We start from the raw sequence: 27,500 nt of genomic DNA on the forward strand, positions 1-27,500 counted from the left end.
AATCCTGTTTTGGTAGTTCTACTAATTCTTCAATTGTGTTGGATTCCAGGTACATATGTTTCTGTTATAATCCCCATCTGTCATTTATATGAGCTTTCCTTGTAAACATACTTTTATATTTCTTTAGTCTGCTAAGTAAAGGACCTAGTGTCGAAAGGCTTCGCAGCACTCCATTGTTTCCGTTTCCATCGTGGACTTTATCTTTATTTATATATTCATCATGTTCCATATTTTCGTGATTCAGTTATACACACATATATATATATATATATATATATATATATATATATATATATATATATATATATATATATATATATATATATACATATATATATATATATATATATATATATATATATATATATATATATATATATATATATATATATATATATATATATATATATATATATATATATATATATATATATATATATATATATCGAGTGAATAGAGAAAAATGTATTTTTCGAAGTAGAAATATCCTATTTCCATTTGGGTCAGTACGGAGGACCGTAACGCAATAAATCCCCAGTCTGTCAAAACAAGTCTCCAACCATATCTTCAAGAACACACCAGCACTAACGAGGCGCTAAGAGAAATTGCATCTGGCCGTGCCTTCGAAATCCACGAGGGTCCCTCTTGAAGGAACCTTATGGTTAGTAAGAGTGTGGGAAAAACCTCAACCCCCCTTGACTTCGAGGATAGCCCAAGGAAATAAGCCACGCCCACAGGTCAAGCCTAGATGTTTTGGCCAATCAAATGCCATCAGTGCCAGAGACCTAGGCACATCCTATAAGGAGCAAATACCCAATAATCAACAGGAATTCCTTAAAACACACCTCCAAAAGTTGGAATGAAGCAAGTGGAGGAGGTGCCTCAGAAAAGCAGTACCTGCCCAGAATATGACGTCATGGTTGACACAAGGGAAAATGGGAGATATAAGGACAGGCATACAGGAAAGGACAGAAAAAAGGTGGGAGAGAAAAGAGAGGAAAAGTCGCGGAGAGAAAAGAGAGAGACAGAGAGAAAAGCCGCATAGTGGGAAGATAGAGAGAGAGAACTATTCCGAAGTGTGGGAAGCAGAAAAAACAGAAAGAGAAGAAGTGTTTTAGTGAAGAAGGACTCTCTCAAACAATAGTCCCCGTAAACTAATTCGTTAAGTCTCTCGAAACCATTATTTCAAAGTCTCGAAACCATTATCTTAAAGTCTCGAACCATTAAGAAACAGTTAAGAACTATAGGTGGAACTGTAAGACAAAAATCACAAATAAAGAAGAAACGGGAACAATTAATCATTTTCCCTTTAACCTCGGTAATTTACAATTTAATAACTGTTTTAAAGAGCCACTTGTTCCTACTTACAATAATTACCACACGCCCTACGCAGGACGCGTTACCTTAGTGTTGGGCCCTTTGAAGGAAAGAAACAGGGTCCGACAACATATATATATATATATATATATATATATATATATATATATATATATATATATATATATATATATATTATTTTTCTGAAAACTCGTATCCAATTTTTGTATTTTACAAAGTTCTGAAAAAATTTTTTTAAATGAGAAGCTTTGTCCCAGACCGGTGTACAGTAATGCTAGTAAGGATGTAAAGCACATTAAATTGCCTTACCTTGGTCATAGTACCTATATGGTCCGAAAAAAGTTACAAGAAATACTTAAGCATTGCTTCCCTCAAATTAGTTTCCGGTTTGTTTTCTGTAATCCTTTTACTATTAGATCACTTTTGAGGGAGAAGCCTACTCTGCCTATGGACCTTACTTATTTAATTCCTGTGTCGTCTACTTGTTCACTTGTTCGCAGTGTGGTCTGCGATGTGTGGGATCCAGTTCCCGTCTTGCTCACACACAGAATTTTGGAACACAGAGGTCTTTCTATTAGAACAAGGTTTCCTCTTTCCAAACCACCCTTTTCTGCCATTAGGGAACACAGTTTAGCACAGGACCATCCCATCACTGACCTGGATTTTCAGGTACTGTCTTTTTCTTCAAACAGACTACTGGACCTTTTGATTTCAGAGTCGCTGTTTATTAAAAAGATGAAACCGGAATTGAACAACAACTCGTCTGGTATTCAACTAGCTATCGTGTAATTTCATAATAGGTACACAATTGGGCTGTTAAATATTTTACTTTGTGATTGTTAGTTTGTTTACATTTCACCTTATTTTTATATTTTTATGTTTGTGTTCGTTTTAAATTTTTCGTTTTTTTTGCGTCTCGCCCTTTTAGTTTGTAATTACTGTTCGTTTTATATATTTGGTTAGTATTTTTGCTGAAGATTTATTATAACAATTCATTTTATTGTAATTTCATTGATTCTCATCCCTGTCGGTTTTTCAGCCTGATGGTGACGTTTTATACCTCGAAAGCTCGTATAATAAAGAATGCTCTTCCTGGTCTCGGCAATATTATTCATCATCAAGCTAAGATTTCCAAGTAGTCGCCTAATTATCGAGACTATATATATATATATATATATATATATATATATATATATATATATATATATATATATATATATATATATATATATATATATATACAGGCGGTCCCCGGCTTACGACGGTTCCGACTTATTTGACGTTCGAGTTTCTGGCGGTTTTTCAGATATATTCATTAAAAATCCAGGCCGGCTTACGGACGTTTGTTTCGAGTTTACGACGCAGCCCGTTTGCACGCAGCCTGTTTACGACGCTTTTCAATTACGTATATTTATAAAAAATCCGTTTCTGGTTTAACAGTAATCATCAAAAATCAGTTTCTGGTTACAATTATTAAAATACATTGCAAGGTTATGACTTTTTCGGGGCTTTTACGCCGCTTTGTAAGCGGAACTAGTTTCGTGAGCGTAGCTGCGCTCTGTATGTAACTGCATTGGTACTGTACAGTAGTTGACCGGACAACGACCTTCCTGGGTCGATCACGCAGGCGCGCGTAACAATACCAAACAACCCTTTCCTCACTCACGTGTTTGCCTCCGCAGAGTTAGGTATGTTGCCTCATTGTTGCTTTTCTTTAGCTGCAGTTTTTTCGTGAATTGTGCCTTCACTATGGCTCCAAAACGGCAGAATTTATCATCTGATGCTAGTGCATCCAAGAAGCCGAGGAAGAGCATCACCATGGAAGTCAAGTACGACGTAATTAAGCGTTCGGAGAAGGGTGAAAGTAACACCGAGATAGGCCGTGCCTTGGGCCTTAGCAGAACGACGGTTGTTACCATAGTGAAGGACAAGCAGCGTATTCTGAAACATGTGCAAGACGCTGCACCAATGAAGGCAACGGTGATTAACGTGAAGCAACGTAGCCAGAACGTAGTGGAGATGGAGAAGTTATTGTTGATCTGGCTGGAAGACCAGAACCAACGGCGTGTTCCAGTGAGCCTGAGTGTGATTCAAGAGAAGGCTAGGGAGCTGCATGTGGCAGTGGTGAAGAAAAATGGGGAAGGCAGTGCTAGTGAAGAATTTTCCGCCAGTAGGGGTTGGTTTAACCGCTTCAAGGCTCGTGCAAATTTGCACAATGTGAAGTTGCAAGGTGAAGCTGCTAGCGCTGATGACGTAGCAGCAGAAAGTTTCCCTAGTGGTTTGGCTGAGATAATTAGGGAAGGTGGTTACACTGCTGACCAGGTATTTAATGTAGATGAGACAGGGTTATTTTGGAAAAGAATGCCAAATCGTACATACATTTCCAAGGAGGAGAGGTCAGCACCAGGCCATAAAGCTGGTAAGGAGAGGCTGACTTTACTCTTTGGGGGAAATGCTAGTGGCGATTTGAAGCTTAAGCCCTTGTTAGTGTACTTGGCAGAAAATCCCAGGGCTTTTAAGGGCATTTTCAAGAGTCAACTCCCCGTCATTTGGAAGTCCAACAAGAAAGCTTGGGTTACCTTGATGGTCTTCGAGGACTGGTTCAATGACCACTTTGTGCCCGCAGTGGAAAGGTATTGTGCCTCGAAGGGTCTGCCTTTTAAGGTCCTGCTTGTCTTAGACAATGCCCTGGTCACCCGGCTAATCTTAGTAATATGAACCCTAATGTGAAGGTGGTGTATCTACCACCAAATACTACATCCTCATACAGCCGATGGACCAGGGAGTCATTGCTAACTTCAAGGCATACTACCTGAGGAGGACAATACGCGCTGCTTTACGGGCCGTTGAAGGTAACAAGGAGTTGACTCTGAAAGATTTTGGAAGGGCTACAACATTGCAGATGCTGTGACGAACATCGCACGTGCTTGGGACGAAGTAAAGGTGTCGACTCTGAATGGTGCGTGGAAGAAACTGTGTCCGCAGTTTGTGAATAGTTTTAAGGGGTTTGAGCAGGCAGAAGATGTTGAGGCTGTGACAAGGAAAATTGTTGGGCTAAGCAAGAGGCTGAAACTGGACTTGGAAGCTGAGGATGTCACCGAGCTGCTGGCATCCCACGGAGAGGAATTGTCATCGGAGGACCTCATTGAGCTGGAGAAGCAGATGATCGAGGAGGAGGAAGAGGCACCACAACCAAAGGTCAAGGAATTAACAATCAAGGGCTTGACAGAGGGTTTTGCTCACCTGGAGAAATGTTTGGCAGCATTTGAGGGTGAGGACCCTAACATTGCCAGGTTTGAGAGGATTCGCAGAGGAATGCTGGATCTTACTCGTGCTACAGGGAGGCGCTGAAGGAGAAGCAGCTGAAGAAGAAAGTGCAGTCTAGGCTAGACTCTTTCTTCGTGAAGAAGTCTTCAGCACCACCTGCCACTCCTAGTCTAGGTAAGGATTTCTCAACTTTATTTTTATTAACTGCTGTAATATAAATTGTTATAACTTGTAATAATATTTATAAAAATGTTACTGCAATTTATATTTACATACTGTAGATACACAGCATAACCCAATAAATTTTATCATTTGTATCATTGCAGAAGTGACTCCTAATCCAGATTCCCCATTTATTTCATTATGTGCCATTCCAGATCTCTTTGGTAGTGATGACAGTCCTGACTCCCCTGAAGAATTCCAGGGTTTTGAAGTTACAGGACCTCCTGTCTCCTCTCCAACTTCACCAGGTAAGGAATTCTTAATGTTTTTTTTAATGTTTTATAAATTTTTATAAATGTTACAAAAAGTGTACTGCACTTCACCCACTGTACAGTACACTATTGCTTTAGTATTTGCTGTAACTTTACATAATCATTATCATTCCAGATCCACATGTTACAGCCTCCTCCCGGCCCAACTCAGCTGACCTTATCCCCTCTCCAGCCCCATCAGGTAAGGATTTCATGACTTTTTTTTCTTTCAAATCACTTTATAAAACTGTATACAGTACAGTAGCTTATTGCATACATACCCCTGTGTGGTAATTTCTATCTTTTATCATTCTACAAATGACAGGTGTCCCCTGCTCAACTCCAAATTCACCTGCACCAGTAGCACCTGCACCCATTTCATGTCCACCAGGTAAAGAATTCTTCACTTTTTAGAAATTTCTATTAGCCTACATTGTTTTAAATTGTGTTATTATATTTATACAGTACAGTACAGTACTGCTGTGTACAGTATCATTTCTATCTTTTCATTGCAGACTCCCAAGCACCTGCAGATGCCACACCATAGCCCCCTGTTCTCATCTACCATATGCCCATCCCAGTAAGCAAGCCAACCACTAGAATTTGGTAAGAACACTTTCTGTTTTATAAATTGTTATACATTTTATAAAATTAGTGTACTGTTTATGAAATCCACAGAAGTACTTTATTCTAATCTTTATCATGTACATTATCATTCCAGACTGACATGCACCTTTAACCTGACCTCTACTGGAACTGTACAAAACCTTCCTCATGTAGCCTACATCTTTCAAATCACTCAAGGTATTGAATTCTTCACTGTTTTTAATGTTATAAATGGTCATATGTACAGTACATTTGATAAATATAAAGTAACGTCTTCATTCTAATATTCCAGACTGCCCAGCACCTTTACTAGAGCTCCCTCATCCTCGCCTCCATCTTCTAAAAATCACTGAAATTAGGTAAGGAATTCATATTTTTATTTTGTACTGTTGAACATAGGTTTGTGAAATACCTGAACTGATACAGAACAGTGTAACACATACAGTACAAACTCTGCAGCAATTTTATCCTTATCATTGCAGGCTCCCCACGCATACAATCTCCATCTCCCCCAACCTAGCCTGCGGTTGTAACAGCTTTGACAATCACTGAAATGAGGTAAGGAATTCCTAACTCTTTATAATTTTTATATATTTATTATTCTACTGTAAAATACTGACTGTTCTGTATTTATACAGTACAGTACTGTACTTTGTTGCATGCAGGACTACTGTACAGTATTATATGTACACTAATACTAAATTTTTACATTCCAGAATCCCCCTGAATCATGAGGCCACACCATTTTTCCAGGGTTAAGAAGCACGGGGTTTCCAAAATAAAAGTAAGGAATTCACTTTTTTTTTTTTTATCTTTTATAAACTCTTTGGTATAAATTACAGTACAGTACAGTGTACTGTACACCTGTGTTACTGTATAACATGTTGTATTTTACTTTTGTGCAGTATATGTACAGTACTCTATACTTTACTGCATACAGGATTTACTGTACAGTACTGTACTTTGTAGTAAATTGTAAATTTTTACATTCCAGAACCACCAGTTTTGGATACACACCACATCAAAATGTAGGTAAAACATTAAGAAACAACATGCAGTATACCCAAAGGATTAAAAGTAAGGCTTTCATAACTTTTGTTTCAAATTTTTATACAATTTTCTGGCGTCGTATGCCATCGTTCCGCTTTACGACGATTTTCGGGTTACGACGCGCGCAAGAAGAACGGAACCACCGTATATAATATGGGACTGCCTATATATATATATAAATGTATATATATATATATATATATATATATATATATATATATATATATATATATATATATATATATATATATATATATATATATATATATATATATATATATATATATATATATATATATATATATATATATATATATATGTATATATATTGTATATATATGTCATATATTATATACAGGTATGTATATATATATATATATATATATATATACTGTATATATATACAAATATATATATGCATTATATATTTGCAAGTTTATATTTTAACCTACAGGTGGCCACCATGTAACACAACTGTCCTACTATGTGTATGCATAAAGCTTTAGTTTCTCCAACCTTATAGAACATTTAATCAAAACATTAAATGCTGTATAAAAAAAGCAAGATAGTAGAATTTTCCATTCTGGAAGTGAATGGTAAGAAAAGGATTAGCAGTTACCTTGTTTTTATAGTTGCCTTTGGCGATTGCTTAAGTTTGTCTGTATAAACTGTCTTTCAGCAGAGACAAATCTAGTTCTGACAAGTGCCGAGCCTGGACGTTCAGGTGTCTGCCTCCAACTGTGAATCTCACAGGTGCTTTAGCCACACCTGTACATCTTATTAGTAATACCATTTGACAATAAAAGCGAGCTTGTAACATTAAGGGGATGGGCTGCATTTAATACTGGGAGTCACTGGCAGTGACTATATATATATATATATATATATATATATATATATATATATATATATATATATATATATATATATATATATATATATATGAAATTTTTTTATCACACCGTGATTTATATATAATCATGAAACTAAAAATGTCGCTTAATATCAAATTCATGCTAACTCAGGAATATCTCCGATGGAGAATTATCACCGAAGGGGAATTTATATAAGTGATAAATGGATTGGTACCGCCGGGACACGAACCCTCGACAAAGACCTATTCAGCGACTCCAGTTGACGTTACCACTGCGCCATCAAGAGAGGTATCAGTCATTACCGAGTCTGCTGTACCAACGAACTATCATGGCGGAGGTGGGTCATTGCCGAGGCTAAGTACAATTTCCCCGCTAACGACGGGAAAAAAACAGTACAGCAGACTCAGTAATTGGGTCATTGCTGAGTCGGGAAGTTGGGGCAAAACTCGCTGGTATGCAAGCAGTTAGCTTGCCCAGGTAATTCCTTGGGTGCAGTTGCTCTCAGGCTCCAACTTCTTTTAGACTTGTATGGCCTAGTGGGCAGCGCCCTTGCCTTTCAGTTGAAAGACCTGGGTTCGATCCTGATGTGAGTCAGAAATTTATATATATATATATATATATATATATATATATATATATATATATATATATATATATATATATATATATATATATATATATATATATATATATATATATATATATATATATATATATATATATATATATATATATATATATATATATATATATATATATATATATATATATATATATATATATATATATATATATATATATATATATATATATATATATATATATATATATATATATATATATATATTCATGGTGTTGCCTTGTAATACGTATATCCTCCTATAATTTTGACATATTTACTTTTTTTCATGTGTTATGTGTAATGATAATGGTTGTTGAAGTGTCATATTTAGTTTGGCATCAGATCTCAAAAGAACTAATGATTAAATAACTTGATAGCATAATTTAGAATTGATAATAAAATGTTAATGGTTACGTAGTTTAGAATATCTTTCTTGATATTGAAAAAGCGTAGTATATGAACACGTGTGTGTCCAGCAAAGACTTGTTTCATTTCAATTGTCATCAGTTGAGATAAGAGAGAACGCTTTGTTTGGTTAACGTGATGACAGGTTTGGATAACAAATGCCAATTCGTCCCATACGGATTCAAGACGAGTGATTTCATGTTGTTACATGAATTGTTCAAGTCACGTGCGCCACTTTTCAAAACGTTTTGCTGGGATGACGTCACTTTCCTTCTAGAAGTTTCTCTGTGGTATCTCGCACCCAAAATGCTTTAATGATGTCACCTCCCTGCTTCTAGAACTTCCCTTTTGTATCTCGTACCCAAAATGCTTTAATGACATCATGTAATTGTTTCACGTGTTACTGGAATTCTAAAATTTGTTTCATTCTGATTTCTGAGACCAGTTAATTTGGTTCCTCTCTCTCTCTCTCTCTCTCTCTCTCTCTCTCTCTCTCTCTCTCTCTCGTTATTAGAAAAAGATTACTTTTAACTTAGTTTTGTTGTCACGTATTAGCATTAACTTTTGAGATCTGAATTTAGTAAAGTTATTTAGTTTGTAATGGCGCCTGGTAAAAAGTGTGTTTTGTGGTAACGCAGCTGCAGCAAGTGATTTACAGAGGTTTTCACAAGTTTGTGTAAGGTAACGTGAATTTTACTTATCAATACCATGATATGATAAGTTAGGAAATTTTGACCGAGTGAAATCATTATTGATAAATGTTATGTACCTGTATCTTTCAAATTTAGCTAACAGAGCTTTCTGCGACATCTGTTGAGTGAACATTGCATTATTTTTGTTAGTTTCTTTTCTTGAAATTTTTCTTTAGACTCCCTTAAGGTTTAGCTTTTAAGTTTACTTGGGATATTGCTTGCTGGCCTTAAATTGAGATCTTTTGGACTTGCTTTGTGTTAACATCTTAAGTTATTATTGAAACTGTAAGTACCTTCTTATTGTGTTCTTTGTGACACTAGTGAAGCCTTATTTATATATGTGATTATTTTATATGGGAACTTATAATTATTAAATTAGTTCTAAGTGAATTTGAAGTGAATTTTCTTATCATCCATTATATGATGTTGTTTGCCTCTAGAATATTGAGTGTAACTTGTTGTGAGTTAGTCAAATTCATAACATAAATCTTATGTGTATTTTTGTGTGTTTTTCTATTTACAATCTCTTCATTTTTTCACATTTTTTATGTTTGTAATGTAGCATTTATTTACATAGTATTTTAAGTGTTTCTTGGTAATTTAACATTACATACTTGATTTAATACTTCATTCATTAAGATTTTCTTTTCAAATCTTGAGTAATTTTTGATAGTTTAAATTTTGCTTGATTAATCTAAATTCCTGATAAAGTTTTTGTGAATTAGTTTTGTTTCATAATTTAATTCAAGGATTAATTAAGTATTGTGTTATTTTCAAGTAATAATAAATTTTTCAGATTGTGAATTCTAATTATAAACTTTGAATTTAAAAATAAATTTTTGTATTTAACATTTTTAGAAAAAGTGTTTCATTTATTGATCACCAGTGAATAGGATTGATTGTGTGTGCATAAGGCAAAGTGATAAAGATGTTTTGTTCTTTTAGTTTTGCTAAAGTGAATTAAGACCAGGGAAACAGTTAGAGTTTTTTGATGGAGTGATGCCCTTCTACTCTAGAATATTTCTAGTTTAATTTTTGATACCTCACACATATTCTGATAGAATTAGTTTGATTGTTCAAGTAATAAATAAGTTTTTTCCTAAGGAATCACTGTTACCTTTAGAGTACTCAGTCGTAATAATTAATGTTATGAGAGTTCAGGTATCTGGCTAAAGTGAGGTATATTTTTGAATTTTGAGATTAGTTGTGTAATAACCAGGTACTTGATACGCATCGTGACAATATATATATATATATATATATATATATATATATATATATATATATATATATATATATATATATATATATATATATATATATATATATATATATATATATATATATATATATATATATATATATATATATATATATATAATATAAATATATATATATATATATATATATATATATATATATATATATATATATATATATATATATATATATATATATATATATAGTATGTATATATATATAGTATATATAGTATATATATATATCTGAATTCTGGAGCAAATTCTAACACACTAATGAACCACCTATTGAACTTCATGTTTTTTGTAAAAGTTCTCTTTTTTAACAAATCACGAATGGGTTTGTGATCAGTAAGTACATTGACTTTATGACCTAGAAGTATGTGTCTAAATTTCTTTAATCCCTAGTAAATTTATAATGCTAAACATTCTCTTTCAGTAGTACTATAATTTCTTTCTGCTGGGTTTAAGACTCTACTGGCATAATATACTGCCCTCATTCTAGTTTTGTCCTTTTGTAGTAATACGGCTCCTAGACCTGAGGCATCACAGGCGAAGTAAAAGTCTGGAGAAATCTGGGTAGACTAATACAGGATTCATGGTCATTTTACTCTTTAATGTTTGGAAGGCTGTCTCTTGCTCTTTATTCCATTCATATTTGACATCCTTCTTTGTTAATTCTGTTAATAGTCTGGCTATCGTAGCAAAAACCCTTAATAAAAGGTCTATAGTAACCTACCATTCCTAGGAATCGTCTCAATGTTTTCAAATGTGTGGGAGCTGGATATTCAACTATTGCCTTTATCTTGCCTGCCCGCATGTGTCTTTTGAGTGAGAGTCCAGGAGTTAGCAATTCATCTACTCAAGTTATGGAAGAGGTTGGAACCTAAGCACTCCGTACCTGAGATTTTTACCAGGCAGGCACCTAGCGCCTAATATACCAGGGAATTTTACCCAACTTCCTGACCCATCAGCGAAGAAATTTATTACATTTCATTCGACTTACCCTGAGATATGATGGAAATGGGCACATGAGAATGAGTTCTACAGAAATTAAACATTATGTATGTATGTATGTATGTATGTATGTATGTATGTATGTATATATATATATATATATATATATATATATATATATATATATATATATATATATATATATATATATATATATATATATATATATATATATATATATATATATATATATATATATATATATTGTATATATATATATATATTCCATATATATATATATATATATATATGTATATATATATATATATATATATATATATATATATATATATATATATCTCTACTATTATCTACTGTTGTACCAGAATTCCAGCTAATAAAGCTGCCCACAAAAGCACAAAGGAGGCTAGATTTTCTAGTGTTATTTATCAGAAACCACTGTATCCCTCAACAGATAGGTAACGGATTAAGAGATACCGAATGGTATTTACACAGCTAAAAGAATGTTCGATTAGTCAGTCACCCGCTTCATAATCCGTTCAACCGGTGGTTGAAGGAAGATTTTATCACTCGAATCTGGAAGAGAGGCTCCTTTTGAGAGGATCACCACACTTCTGTGTTTGACCAGTGCTGATTCTACCATCTGGCTTATGAACTGATAATGGCTGCTATAAATCATACGAGACACATTCCATTTGCTGATTCTTATAATTTATGTGCTGAAAATAGTTGAGCTCTGTTGACCATATCTTACTGAGCGTTTGTATTGTAGGCTATTACTCTTTGTGAATGATTTACCAGTACATCCGACATAGGATTTTTTCACGGTCGAGGTAAGGAGTTCCGTGTATCCCTGTGGACTGGCTTCTGTTAGACGCTAATTAAGGATCTGGCCAGGTTGTTTCAGTAGGTAGACCCAAAAGGTTAGAATTTCCTGCCATCTGTGTCAACGTCTTAACAATAAAATTCAGGTGTGGGAATTTGATTTTTGTTACTGGGCGTCTACAGAAGTTATTCATGGTTCGAGGAGGTCGGTAGAATGTAATGCTCGCTTTACTGACAGCTTCCTCAGTCACACGGCCAGGCTACCTCAGTGAGGACAGTTGCGTGCGGATTAGTTCAAATTCTTTTTCCAGGAATTCCAGGCAACAAATCCGTAAGAACAGATTGCTGGCTACGCCACTCTTGACGGAAATATCATGGCAACGAAAAAAAGTGAATATATAAATGTGCAAAAGATGGTTTTCTCCACACGGTCAACTTGTATTTGGTCGTGTCTGGAATCATTAAAACACTTAGGAGAGGAATTTTATTGAATTTGATGATACTGGACAGTAATGCTAAATATTTAATTTTGAAAGAAAGTCGCTAAAGTGTCCCACCTGCGGCCTCAAAATGTTAGAATATCATCCAGGTCAGGCCTTGGGTTTTATGACGTGCATTATTGTTGTTTCAAAATACTACATATGCAGATTTGACTCAAAAGCTGCCCACGCTGCACCCAGAGTTTGGTTTGTAGAAGGAATCCCCGAAAGAAAAGACGTTGTCCGATACACACAGCTCAGCTAATTCTATTACTTATACAGAGCTAGTGGGAAATGATGTGAACGGGGTGCTAATTTTTCCATAAGAAAACTGTAGGACATGTTTCATGGGTACCTTTGTGTATAGTAAATCCACACCCTAGCTTATGAGTTTTATTCTATGAAGGGGTATATATGAGGCTGTGAATTTTTGGCAGAAATAGTCAGAATGCTTCGTGTAACTAGGAGAAAATATGCCTAAAACTGGGAAGAGGAGGCCTGCTAACCACTTGGAAACTTTATAACTGAAAAGCCCCCACATGAAATCATTGTTCTGAGCATTACGTTATCTTTTGAATTAATCATGTTATATTACTAGAGAAATTTTAAATAATTAATCCAAAACTTACTTTTGTGAAGACACCAACATAGGCTGTCCTTCAGTTTTTTATGGAAAAAGAACTCCCTGCGAAGATCATTTCCCACTACCCTTGGATAAAATTATGAAAACAGTTAAACTGTGCAACGAACAACGTCTTTTCCTTTGGTGATCCCTTCTACAAACAAGAATTCGGGTGCAGCATGGGCAGCCATTTAGTCCAGTATTAGCCAGTCTACATATGGCACTTATGAAATTACAATGATAAATGTCATAAAATGCTCAGTAATATATGGTCAACAGAGCTCAATTATTTTCAGCACATAAATTATAAGAATCACCAAATGAACTGGAATATGTCATGTATGCTTTATAGCAGCCATTGTCAGTTCCTATGCCAGATGGTAGAATCACCACGGGTCAGACATAGAAATATGATGAACCTCTCAAAAGGAGCCTGTGCTTCAGATTCGAGTCATGGAATCTCCCTTCAACCAGCAGTTACAAGGATTGTGAAGACACATTCAACAGGAGTGAGGTAGCAGCCGACTTCTCAAACATTCTTTTAGTTTTATATAAATACCACTTATCTATACCTCTTAATCCATCACCTATCTGTGAAGAGAAACAGTAGTTTCTGATACATAATGCTAGAAGATCTAGCCTCTTTCGTTTGCTTATGGGAAACCTTTATTACACACACACACACACACACACACACACACATATATATATATAAACAGTTTTATTGAAAACACCTTTTGAAAAGCTAGGAAAACGTTTTACGGATTGACGGACACTGAAAAGTTCTAAAACAAAAATGTTTTAGTGCTTCGTTTTTATATTTGTTCTAATAACATCCCGAAACAAGTCAAACTACTGGTTATCAATGTCGAGTTTAAAACGCTAGGAACTATTAGAAACTTGCTAATTAGAAATTCACCGGGAAACGGTTGATCCTAATCCTTTGTAAAAACCTCTTAAATATTTAATCCTGTTTTGGTAGTTCTACTAATTCTTCAATTGTGTTGGATTCCAGGTACATATGTTTCCGTTATAATCCCCATCTGTCATTTATATGAGCTTTCCTTGTAAACATACTTTTATATTTCTTTAGTCTGCTAATGTAAAGGACCTAGTGTCGAAAGGCTTCGCAGCACTCCAGTGTTTCCGTTTCCATCGTGGACTTTATCTTTATTTATATATTCATCACGTTCCATATTTTCGTGATTCAGTTTATATATATATATATATATATATATATATATATATATATATATATATATATATATATATATAGTGAGTGAAAGAAATTTATTTTTTCGAAGTAGAAATATCCTATTTCCATTTGGGTCAGTACGGAGGACCGTAACGCAATAAATCCCCAGTCTGTCAAAACAAGTCTCCAACCATATCTTCAAGAACACACCAGCACTAACGAGGCGCTAAGAGAAATTGCATCTGGCCGTGCCTTCGAAATCCACGAGGGTCCTGCGAAGGAACCTTATGGTTAGTAAGAGTGTGGGAAAATCTCAACCCCCCTTGACTTCGAGGATAGCCCAAGGAAATAAGCCACGCCCACAGGTCAAGCCTAGATGTTTTGGCCAATCAAATGCCATCAGTGCCAGAGACCTAGGCACATCCTATAAGGAGCAAATACCCAATAATCAACAGGAATTCCTTAAAACACACCTCCAAAAGTTGGAATGAAGCAAGTGGAGGAGGTGCCTCAGAAAAGCAGTACCTGCCCAGAATATGACGTCATGGTTGACACAAGGGAAAATGGGAGATATAAGGACAGGCATACAGGAAAGGACAGAAAAAAGGTGGGAGAGAAAAGAGAGGAAAAGTCGCGGAGAGAAAAGAGAGAGACAGAGAGAAAAGCCGCAGAGTGGGAAGATAGAGAGAGAGAACTATTCCGAAGTGTGGGAAGCAGAAAAAACAGAAAGAGAAGAAGTGTTTTAGTGAAGAAGGACTCTCTCAAACAATAGTCCCCGTAATCTAATTCGTTAAGTCTCTCGAAACCATTATTTCAGAGTCTCGAAACCATTATCTTAAAGTTTCGAACCATTAAGAAACAGTTAAGAACTATAGGTGGAACTGTAAGACAAAAATCACAAATAAAGAAGAAACGGGAACAATTAATCATTTTCCCTTTAACCTCGGTAATTTACAATTTAATAACTGTTTTAAAGAGCCACTTGTTCCTACTTACAATAATTACCACACGCCCTACGCCAGACGCGCTTACCTTAGTGTTGGGCCCTTTGAAGGAAAGAAACAGGGTCCGACAACAGCTGGTAGCGAGCAGTGGGATAACGAGAGCAGTGGGATAACGAGAGTTAAGTGGGATAACAAGAGCTAAGTGAGATAAAAAAAAAAAAAGCTGCAGCCGATGGCGATCGGTGAGATTACAACAGCTAAGTGAGATATCCGCGGGTGTACATGTAGTGATCACGAACAGTTGGCGAAACAGTGAAGTGAGATAAACAATTGAAAATAGAATAAACAAGTGATCAAGGAAAACACCAAAGACAAAACATAACATACGCCACTCTGCAAAGAAGAAATAAAATACGCCCCACGCAAACACACACAACGCCACGACAAAGCAGAAGACTACGCCCCAGAGAGAGAGAGAGAGGCCCTTTTCCTGTCGACGCCGATGATTCCCGTGACCGAGTGAGAGCAAGATCCCCAGCTAAGGCGCAGTGACGGAAGGACGCTGAAGAAGAAGACGAACGAACAACCTAACCCTTGGATGAAAGCCTACGAATAACGAAATCAAGCTGCCGAGAGAATACGAGCAGAAAGACGAAAAAAAAAAACGACTCACAGTAAGAATGTCCTTACGGTCACACACACACACGTAGAAAATTTTTTTTTTCTTTGAGTTAGAAACACACAAAATTAAGTCGACTAAGAACACTTGTATTGATATTCATTTGAAAACACAAAACTCATACGTAAATTAAATAGACTTGGCAACAAGAGTTTTTTCTTTTTCTCTTTCTTTAAACTAAGCACCTATCGATCTTTTTACTAAATTTTATACAACATTTGGTATTACTAAACTTTATTTAACGTTTGGCATGACTAACCCATAATTTCTGTATTTTATTTGTGTCATTCAACGGTTATTTTAAGCATTTAATTTCTCATGTAACATTCATTAGCTGAAATTTATATATTTTTCGATCGAGAAATCTCAACTTGTTTTTTTTGTTCGCTTAAAGGTGTTCAGAATCATAAGTTTTTCGAAGATTATTTTTTCTTTTTTTTTTTGAAGCGAGCGATAATTTCTTTATTTGTTTTACCAGCACTGTCAAGGATAATTGGAAGTTAAGGGACTTTTTTTTTCTTTGTTTAACACCGCCAATCGGTAATTTAGAATTTCGGGGAAATTTTAGTGATTGATTAGTTTTACTTTAAGTAAGATAGAAGTGTTTATCACCTTTTGTGAATTTTTTTTGTGATTTTAAGAACTGGTTGACTTTATTCGCTTTATTATTACTGCCATTATACTCATTGGTTAAGAAAGTGTTGGTCATTAGTGAATAAATGCCCAGGAGGAGATCGGCACAAACTAATAGTGTAAGAACTCCTGTTTACACAAGAAGTCAAACCAATAATTTAACTATGGATAGGGGAACACATTCAACTAGCCCAGTCTCTGCAGCTGTAGGTACACATAAAAGACATGCAATTAACCATATAGCCAAATTTTGTGGAAGGAAAGAAGGTCAGGGTGCCTGTAACTTAGAAAACTGGATAGAGCAGGTAGGCATACATCTTAATAACATAATAGGCACAGATAGCGAAAAACTCAGTGAAGTATATAAGAGTTATCTGGATCTGGAAGCAGGGGAGATTTAGAACGATATGTCCATTCCGAGACATATCAGAGACTTAAGAATTGGGAAGAAATGAAACAGTTCTTTAGGAAGGTATATTCCACAGTAGGCGAAACAGATCCTGTTATCAGCCTTGCAAGGATAGCTCACTGTTATAAGGCAGATAAAAGAAGCTACCAAGGGATGAGCTCCCAGCTATACAACAATATGAATGAATGGGGTCAGTTACATCCACTAAATGGGCAGAGACAGATAAAATGTCAGTAGCTGACGTCAAAACCATTATTAGGTTAGCATTCATGACTGGAAGTTTGCCAGCCGAAGCTATTGGAAGGATGACCCGAAAATGGGAGACTTCAGATGACATAGCTGAGATCGAAGAGGAAGTAGCAAGAATCTTAGGTAGAAATCACGAAGGGAACCCCGTATACAGACCTTTAGTCACCATAGGACAAGAAGAAAGAGGACAAAATAGTTCTAGGAATCCAGATAGAACCAGAATTAGGACGTTAGGTAATACAACTCAAGGGGGATTTTCAACAGTCACGTGTTATAACTGTCAGAAGAAGGGACATTATGCCAGTGACTGTCGAGGGATAGCTTACTGCCCTTTCCATAAGAGAGCCGGGCATAACGCTCGAGACTGCAGAAATAGACCTGCTTCAACACCTAGATATAGATCTCAGTCAAGAGGCAGAGGTAGAGACCGTAGTCAGTCTCCACAAGCTAGAAGGAATAGGAGTTCAAACCCAAACAGGTATCAAGATACTAACCAAACTGCGAGTATATCAGATGACACAATGGTAAATTTTCACTCCAGTGGTATAATGGGTCTTCCTTCATAATAGAGGGAAGGACCGGATTGCAAAACCTAAGCCAAACTAGACAGGTTAGCAAAGTTGATATAGGGAATGAATATAATTATAGACCAGTATTTCCCGCACATGTTGGTTTAGAGAAACCTATTGCCACATTCTTTGATACAGGGAGTCCTAAGAATATAATGTCAGAAAAGGTGTATCAGATGTATTTTTCTCACTTAAGTTTGAACCCAGCAGTAGACTGCAGAATCACAGACGTTCAGGGTAATAATATCAGAATAGTAGGACAAATAGATTTTCCTTTTAAGCTAGGAAGAATTTCACTAAAGGAGAAGGTTCTAGTAGTAAGAGATATACAGTTAGGGTTTGCACATTTGCTAATTGGTTATCCAACTATGGCTAGAGAAGGTATCAGCATTAATGCACCTAGAGAGCAATTAGTGATTAGAAGGGGTCATACAATTTCTAGAGTACCTCTATGTAAATTAACAGGAAGAATCCCGACTCAAGAGCACTCTTCATTGAGAAGTATTCTAAAGAAGGACACGACAGAGGGAAGATATTCAGTATACAGCACAAGCTCTCAACAGATAAATACTCACTTAGAAACCAACCAAGAAACTTACTTGAAATTAGACAGGAGTTAAGACTTAAACCTGGAGAGAGCGCATGGATAGAATGTACAGTAAATCCAATTTTTTGAAGGGAAGGAAATTCTCACGCTTACTGAAGAAGCGCAAGTAAAGGGGGTACATTACTCTTCTAGTCTACATGAAGTCAGGCAGGGTAAAATAGCTTTGCAGGTTATGAATAACAGAGGAGGAAAGGTTAGGCTAACACAGGGAACAGAATTAGGTTTAGCAGAGGTATACACCATTCCCATTCAAGTTGTAGAGAAGGAAACGGTAGCACCAATCAATAAAGAAACTGAAAATTTAGCCCAGGACATAAAACTGAGAAGAGCTAAGGTAGGGTCTCACTTGAAAGATATTAAAGAAGCTTGTGCTAGAGAGAAACTCATAGATTTGCTAAGTGAATACCAAGACATAGTCGCTATGGAGGGCGATACACTAGGTAACACAGGTGAAATAACGCATAGAATAGACATTCCAAAAACCACAAAGCCAATCTACATACCAGCCTATAGAGTAGCCCATTCCCAGAAGGAGATCATTGAAAGAGAAGTACAAAAATGGATAGGCAAGGAATAATAGAACCATCAAAATCTCCATGGTCTTTCCCACTTTGCTAGTTCCAAAAAGGATAAAACCTACAGAGTAGTGGTAGATTTTAGAAGGTTAAACAAGATAACCGAAAATGATCCTTATCCAATGCCGTCTATGAGAGATCTTATCACAACGATCGGATCCAAGAAATACTTTACCACAATAGATTTGTTGCAAGGATTTTTACAAATTCCTTTGGACGAGGAAAGTAAACCATTAACTGCCTTTAGTACAAGCAACGGTAGATATCAATATGTGAGAATGCCTTTTGGTCTGAAGTCAAGCCCAGTAACCTTTGTGAGATTAATGGATAAGATTTTAGGTGATTTATTAGGCAAGGATGTACATTGCTATATAGACGATTTGATAATAGCAACAGATACAATTGAAGAACACATAAAACTGGTAAGAGAAGTACTAAAGAGACTGAGGAAGGCGAATCTTAAATTGAAGTTAAAGAAGTGCAATTTCCTCAGAAGGAAAATAGACTACTTGGGACACACACTAAGTGAAAAGGGTGTGGAAGTAAACGACTTAAAGATTAAGTCAATCAAGGAGTATCCTACACCTCAATGTAAGAAGGACGTGAAGTCATTTTTGGGATTAGCAGGTTTTTACCGCAAGTACATAAAGAATTTTGCAACGATATCCGCTCCGCTGACGGAGTTATTAAAGGAACACGTGTCATTCGTATGGAAAACAAGGCAACAAGAAGCATTTGATGAACTAAAGGAAAGGTTAACTCATTCTCCCATACTTAGTTTCCCAGATTTCAGTAAAGAATTCTTTTTAGCTACAGATGCATGTCGCACTGGTATAGGAGCATGCTTAATGCAAAGACATGATAGCAAATATAATGCTATAGCATATTACAGTAGAAAGCTAAAGCCCACAGAAGTAAACTACTCAGTAACAGACCTAGAGTCTTTAGCCATAATAGATGCTTTAAAACACTTCAGGTATATCATATTCGGGTACAAGATAACCGTATTCACTGATCATTCCGCCGCAGTAGAAATGCTTAAGAATCTGAATTTTTCCGGACGTAGAGCTCGTTGGTTTATGACAGCCCAAGACTATGACATAGAGTTGAAATATGTTCCAGGGAAGGCCAATAAAGTGGCAGACGCCTTATCAAGGCATAGTACCCAAAGTGGTAGTATGAACTTGATAGGTCACGAAGCAGAACAGGCCGAATTCATAAGCAATGTATTTACCATGCATTACACAGAAGAACTTTCCAGACAAAATTTCATAAGTGAACAAAAAAGTGATGAAGATTTAAAGGAGATCTTCGATTTTGTAGAAAATAAAAGAGAATTTAGTCAAAAGGAACGAGCAGAACTAAGTAACAGAATTGGATGCCCCATAGACGCGGTAAACGTCATAGACGACGTACTAGTTTGGATGTGTCACGAGTGTGACCCGTTTGATCAATTACTAGGAGTACTATATAAAAGAATAGTACCAAGGAGCCTAAGAAATAAAGTCATTGAGTTAATGCATGACGATGACATGAGAGCTCACCCAGGAAGGGATGAGACAGTTAGACTAGTTAAAAGATCTCTTCATTGGAAGGGAATTTACAAGGATGTTAGTAATTACGTGAAGAGCTGCAATACTTGCAACAGTTACAAGGGAAGAACAGATAAGGAAGTACCTCTAGGGAAATATCCCATTCCGCAGACTCCATTTGAAAGAGTAGCCATAGATCTAATCACTAATCTTCACACCACGAGTAAGGGGAATAGAAATATATTAGTGTGTATTGACGCACTCACTAGATATACAGAGTTAATACCATTAACTAGTAAAGGAGCTAAAGAGTGTGCAATCGCTCTTTTCGATAAGATATTTTGTAGGTATTCTGCCCCACAGCTCATTATATCTGATAATGGCACCGAGTTCAATAACTCATTAGTTCAAGAAATTTGTGATGCATTCAAGGTAGAAAAGGTAACGATACAACCGTATCATCCAGCTAGTAATGGCTTAGCAGAAAGAAATAACAGAAAGGTTCTAGATGCATTAAGGCATACAGTAGGACAGGATCCTGATTGGGACGTCAATTTACCTTTAGTCCAATTATCACTAAACGCTAAGTATCATACAAGTACTCAAGCAACACCCATAAAAGCTTTAATGGGATATGAACCAAGATTACCATATGCGTGGCTAAATCAGCCACTACAGCCTAATTACTCTGAAGACATTATGAAAATAAGAATTGGGAATTTCAAGGTAATTCATAAGCAATTACACAAGAATTTAGAGGAAGCTCAGAAGAATATGATAGACAGGTATCAAGAAGGATTAAGGCCAGTAGATTACAAGATAGGCGATGAAGTTTACCTCAAGAAGGAAGTAAGAAGTGGAATTAATTACAAGTTAGCCACTAAATTCACAGGGCCATACAAGGTCATAGATGTGCAAGAGACTAAGGTGAAAGTGAAAAAGGTGAATGAAGTAATACCTTCCACATATGCTGAATCATTAGAAGAAGAAGGATTTTGGATAAATAAAGATAAAGTCAAGAGAACAAAAGAAGTTAAAGAGGCAGAACTGACTGAAGAATTAGAAGAAGCTACTTCAGAAGAAACAACTAGATATAACCTAAGAAATAGAAGAGTCACATTTCAGTAATAATGATAAGAACAAACCCGTCAATTCATCCTATTATTCCCGGTATTTGATTTCTTTGTTGCTGAGTTTGCCTTTATTGGTTGACTTAGTAATGAAACTATTTTTTTTTTTATATTGTTGCAATGCTTACTTTAATTAGTCGGTCTTGTAACAAAAGAATTTGGGGTTAAGGCGCCGTAACTTCGAATTTACTTTTCTTTAACTGAGGGGAATTACTTAGGAAGCAAGAAAGTAAAGTAAAATTTCTGAAATGTAACGTATTAAAGTCAGAAGGGTTAACAGTCATCTTTAGGGATTTGCAACCCACTATCACTAATAGAAGAATGAGGTAGAAGTTTAAGACAGGTTTTAAATGATTTCAACGAGAATCTTGTTTTCAAATCACGAATATTTGTGTCAGTGTACTAATTATAGAAGTAAAAGGTAAAGAAAGGAGAAATACAGTTTGTAAGATTTGTGAGTACTTCAAGGGTACCTCACCCAGGAGAAGTCTTGGCATAACCCATAACATGTCAACATTGAAAGGAGTGCATGAATTATACTAACACTAGAAGTAGAAATAGTAATTACTTATTTTCCCGTAGAACTAACACGTTTACGATCTTCGTTTCTTAGAGATACTTTAATAGCGAAAGCTTACAGATTTGTTTTGCCAGTCACAAAATATTCATAAGTACTACTTTGTTTTTCCGACCCAAGCTGCCAGTCATACTTTTGAGTTAGTCATTAAAATGTAGAAGTTTCCTATGCAAAGAGAAGTCTATACTTGCATTGATAAAGTCAAGCAACAAGTACACAAGTAAGTTACACATGTTAGTTACACAATGTTTGAATACACCCAAGATACAAGTAAGGACATTATCATTCATTTGTAGCAGCGAGCCCAACAAGAAATCCATGAAGAACGGCCAAGAAATGAAGATTGCCGCCTTATGATTGTACAGATTGATTACTTTTAAGAATTTAAAATCCACCTGTTAGGCAGCTAGGTATGAGGGCTGAGTAAATCCAAATGTAACTTGGATAGTTAATTGCTAATGTTTCTTTGCTCTTTTATATCATTTAAGATTGTTTTAATACTTAAAGCCAGATACATAGAAGGAATTTGTCATACAAAACGTGCATATTGTTAGGAGCCCTCATAGTCCATACTGTTTTGTTTATTTAGAAAACTGTCAGGAGCCAGTTAGGTAGCATGGCCGAGACTGTATCGAGTGAATAGAGAAAAATGTATTTTTGGGTCAGTACGGAGGACCGTAACGCAATAAATCCCCAGTCTGTCAAAACAAGTCTCCAACCATATCTTCAAGAACACACCAGCACTAACGAGGCGCTAAGAGAAATTGCATCTGGCCGTGCCTTCGAAATCCACGAGGGTCCTGCGAAGGAACCTTATGGTTAGTAAGAGTGTGGGAAAAACCTCAACCCCCCTTGACTTCGAGGATAGCCCAAGGAAATAAGCCACGCCCACAGGTCAAGCCTAGATGTTTTGGCCAATCAAATGCCATCAGTGCCAGAGACCTAGGCACATCCAACAAGGAGCAAATACCCAATAATCAACAGGAATTCCTTAAAACACACCTCCAAAAGTTGGAATGAAGCAAGTGGAGGAGGTGCCTCAGAAAAGCAGTACCTGCCCAGAATATGACGTCATGGTTGACACAAGGGAAAATGGGAGATATAAGGACAGGCATACAGGAAAGGACAGAAAAAAGGTGGGAGAGAAAAGAGAGGAAAAGTCGCGGAGAGAAAAGAGAGAGACAGAGAGAAAAGCCGCAGAGTGGGAAGATAGAGAGAGAGAACTATTCCGAAGTGTGGGAAGCAGAAAAAACAGAAAGAGAAGAAGTGTTTTAGTGAAGAAGGACTCTCTCAAACAATAGTCCCCGTAATCTAATTCGTTAAGTCTCTTGAAACCATTATTTCAAAGTCTCGAAACCATTATCTTAAAGTCTCGAACCATTAAGAAACAGTTAAGAACTATAGGTGGAACTGTAAGACAAAAATCACAAATAAAGAAGAAACGGGAACAATTAATCATTTTCCCTTTAACCTCGGTAATTTACAATTTAATAACTGTTTTAAAGAGCCACTTGTTCCTACTTACAATAATTACCACACGCCCTACGCCGGACGCGCTTACCTTAGTGTTGGGCCCTTTGAAGGAAAGAAACAGGGTCCGACAACATATATATATATATATATATATATTATTTTTCTGAAAACTCGTATCCAATTTTTGTATTTTACAAAGTTCTGAAAAAATTTTTTTAAATGAGAAGCTTTGTCCCAGACCGGTGTACAGTAATGCTAGTAAGGATGTAAAGCACATTAAATTGCCTTACCTTGGTCATAGTACCTATATGGTCCGAAAAGTTACAAGAAATACTTAAGCATTGCTTCCCTCAAATTAGTTTCCGGTTTGTTTTCTGTAATCCTTTTACTATTAGATCACTTTTGAGGGAGAAGCCTACTCTGCCTATGGACCTTACTTATTTAATTCCTGTGTCGTCTACTTGTTCACTTGTTCGCAGTGTGGTCTGCGATGTGTGGGATCCAGTTCCCGTCTTGCTCACACACAGAATTTTGGAACACAGAGGTCTTTCTATTAGAACAAGGTTTCCTCTTTCCAAACCACCCTTTTCTGCCATTAGGGAACACAGTTTAGCACAGGACCATCCCATCACTGACCTGGATTTTTCAGGTACTGTCTTTTTCTTCAAACAGACTACTGGACCTTTTGATTTCAGAGTCGCTGTTTATTAAAAAAGATGAAACCAGAATTGAACAACAACTCGTCTGGTATTCAACTAGCTATCGTGTAATTTCATAATAGGTACACAATTGGGCCGTTAAATATTTTACTTTGTGATTGTTAGTTTGTTTACATTTCACCTTATTTTTATATTTTTATGTTTGTGTTCGTTTTAAATTTTTCGTTTTTGCGTCTCGCCCTTTTAGTTTGTAATTACTGTTCGTTTTATATATTTGGTTAGTATTTTTGCTGAAGATTTATTATAACAATTCATTTTATTGTAATTTCATTGATTCTCATCCCTGTCGGTTTTTCAGCCTGATGGTGACGTTTTATACCTCGAAAGCTCGTATAATAAAGAATGCTCTTCCTGGTCTCGGCAATATTATTCATCATCAAGCTAAGATTTCCAAGTAGTCGCCCAATTACGAGACTATATATATATATATATATATATATATATATATATATATATATATATATATATATATATATATATATATATATATATATATATATATATATATATATTATATATATATATACAGGTTCCGACTTCTGACGTTCGAGTTCTGGTGGTTTTCAGATATATTCATTAAAAATCCAGGCCGGCTTACGACGTTTGTTTGAGTTTACGACGCAGCCCGTTTGCGACGCAGCCTGTTTACGACGCTTTTCAATTACGTATATTTATAAAAAAATCCGTTTCTGGTTTAACAGTAATCATCAAAAATCAGTTTCTGGTTACAATTATTAAAATACATTGCAAGGTTATGACTTTTTTTCGGCGCTTTTTACGCCGCTTTGTAAGCGGAACTAGTTTCGTGAGCGTAGCTGCGCTCTGTATGTAACTGCATTGGTACTGTACAGTAGTTGACCGGACAACGACCTTCCTGGGTCGATCACGCAGGCGCGCGTAACAATACCAAACAACCCTTTCCTCACTCACGTGTTTGCCTCCGCAGAGTTAGGTACATTGCCTCATTGTTGCTTTTCTTTAGCTGCAGTTTTTCGTGAATTGTGCCTTCACTATGGCTCCAAAACGGCAGAATTTATCATCTGATGCTAGTGCATCCAAGAAGCCGAGGAAGAGCATCACCATGGAAGTCAAAGTGCGACGTAATTAAAGCGTTCGGAGAAGGGTGAAAGTAACACCGAGATAGGCCGTGCCTTGGGCCTTAGCAGAACGACGGTTGTTACCATAGTGAAGGACAAGCAGCGTATTCTGAAACATGTGCAAGACGCTGCACCAATGAAGGCAACGGTGATTAACGTGAAGCAACGAGCCAGAACGTAGTGGAGATGGAGAAGTTATTGTTGATCTGGCTGGAAGACCAGAACCAACGGCGTGTTCCAGTGAGCCTGAGTGTGATTCAAGAGAAGGCTAGGGAGCTGCATGCGGCAGTGGTGAAGAAAAATGGGGGAAGGCAGTGCTAGTGAAGAATTTTCCGCCAGTAGGGGTTGGTTTAACTGCTTCAAGGCTCGTGCAAATTTGCACAATGTGAAGTTGCAAGGTGAAGCTGCTAGCGCTGATGACGTAGCAGCAGAAAGTTTCCCTAGTGGTTTGGCTGAGATAATTAGGGAAGGTGGTTACACTGCTGACCAGGTATTTAATGTAGATGAGACAGGGTTATTTTGGAAAGAATGCCAAATCGTACATACATTTCCAAGGAGGAGAGGTCAGCACCAGGCCATAAAGCTGGTAAGGAGAGGCTGACTTTACTCTTTGGGAAATGCTAGTGGCGATTTGAAGCTTAAGCCCTTGTTAGTGTACTTGGCAGAAAATCCCAGGGCTTTTAAGGGCATTTTCAAGAGTCAACTCCCCGTCATTTGGAAGTCCAACAAGAAAGCTTAGGTTACCTTGATGGTCTTCGAGGACTGGTTCAATGACCACTTTGTGCCCGCAGTGGAAAGGTATTGTGCCTCGAAGGGTCTGCCTTTTAAGGTCCTGCTTGTCTTAGACAATGCCCCTGGTCACCCGGCTAATCTTAGTAATATGAACCTAATGTGAAGGTGGTGTATCTACCACCAAATACTACATCCTCATACAGCCGATGGACCAGGGAGTCATTGCTAACTTCAAGGCATACTACCTGAGGAGGACAATACGCTGCTGCTTTACGGGCCGTTGAAGGTAACAAGGAGTTGACTCTGAAAGATTTTTGGAAGGGCTACAACATTGCAGATGCTGTGACGAACATCGCACGTGCTTGGGACGAAGTAAAGGTGTCGACTCTGAATGGTGCGTGGAAGAAACTGTGTCCGCAGTTTGTGAATAGTTTTAAGGGGTTTGAGCAGGCAGAAGATGTTGAGGCTGTGACAAGGAAAATTGTTGGGCTAAGCAAGAGGCTGAAACTGGACTTGGAAGCTGAGGATGTCACCGAGCTGCTGGCATCCCACGGAGAGGAATTGTCATCGGAGGACCTCATTGAGCTGGAGAAGCAGATGATCGAGGAGGAGGAAGAGGCACCACAACCAAAGGTCAAGGAATTAACAATCAAGGGCTTGACAGAGGGTTTTGCTCACCTGGAGAAATGTTTGGCAGCATTTGAGGGTGAGGACCCTAACATTGCCAGGTTTGAGAGGATTCGCAGAGGAATGCTGGATCTTACTACGTGCTACAGGGAGGCGCTGAAGGAGAAGCAGCTGAAGAAGAAAGTGCAGTCTAGGCTAGACTCTTTCTTCGTGAAGAAGTCTTCAGCACCACCTGCCACTCCTAGTCTAGGTAAGGATTTCT

The 27,500-nt window shown here is 36.8% G+C and overlaps 2 protein-coding genes and 1 long non-coding RNA gene across 5 annotated transcripts in view; 2 read left to right on the forward strand and 1 right to left on the reverse strand.

Annotated features, from left to right (window-relative positions):
- Positions 1–27,500, reverse strand: part of LOC136845693 (uncharacterized) — a 145,795-nt gene that overhangs the window by 53,607 nt on the left and 64,688 nt on the right. For 2 of the 3 annotated variants that reach the window (XM_067115846.1, XM_067115844.1), the window contains exon 1: positions 7,354–7,468. The exons of the other annotated variant lie outside the window; for it this stretch is intronic. The gene's annotated coding sequence lies outside the window, so the exon portion shown is untranslated. Of the gene's footprint in view, positions 1–7,353; positions 7,469–27,500 lie in introns of those variants that run through there. 3 annotated transcript variants of the gene reach the window in all.
- On the forward strand, positions 4,980–6,846 carry LOC136845694 (uncharacterized). The gene is made up of 9 exons (XR_010855216.1): positions 4,980–5,075; positions 5,215–5,280; positions 5,404–5,469; positions 5,594–5,684; positions 5,800–5,882; positions 5,977–6,043; positions 6,167–6,242; positions 6,401–6,468; positions 6,679–6,846. It is a non-coding gene; the product is annotated as an uncharacterized lncRNA (long non-coding RNA).
- The window catches only part of LOC136845670 (tigger transposable element-derived protein 1-like), a 1,504-nt gene continuing 184 nt past the window's right edge, over positions 26,181–27,500 (forward strand). Inside the window, exons 1-2 of the mRNA XM_067115819.1 lie at positions 26,181–26,277; positions 26,862–27,488. Coding sequence (XP_066971920.1) covers positions 26,181–26,277; positions 26,862–27,488 — 724 coding nt within the window. The remainder of the gene's footprint in view (positions 26,278–26,861; positions 27,489–27,500) is intronic.

The sequence above is a fragment of the Macrobrachium rosenbergii genome, chromosome 14 (genome assembly GCF_040412425.1).
Source record: "Macrobrachium rosenbergii isolate ZJJX-2024 chromosome 14, ASM4041242v1, whole genome shotgun sequence".
Classification (NCBI taxonomy): Eukaryota; Metazoa; Arthropoda; class Malacostraca; order Decapoda; family Palaemonidae; genus Macrobrachium; species Macrobrachium rosenbergii.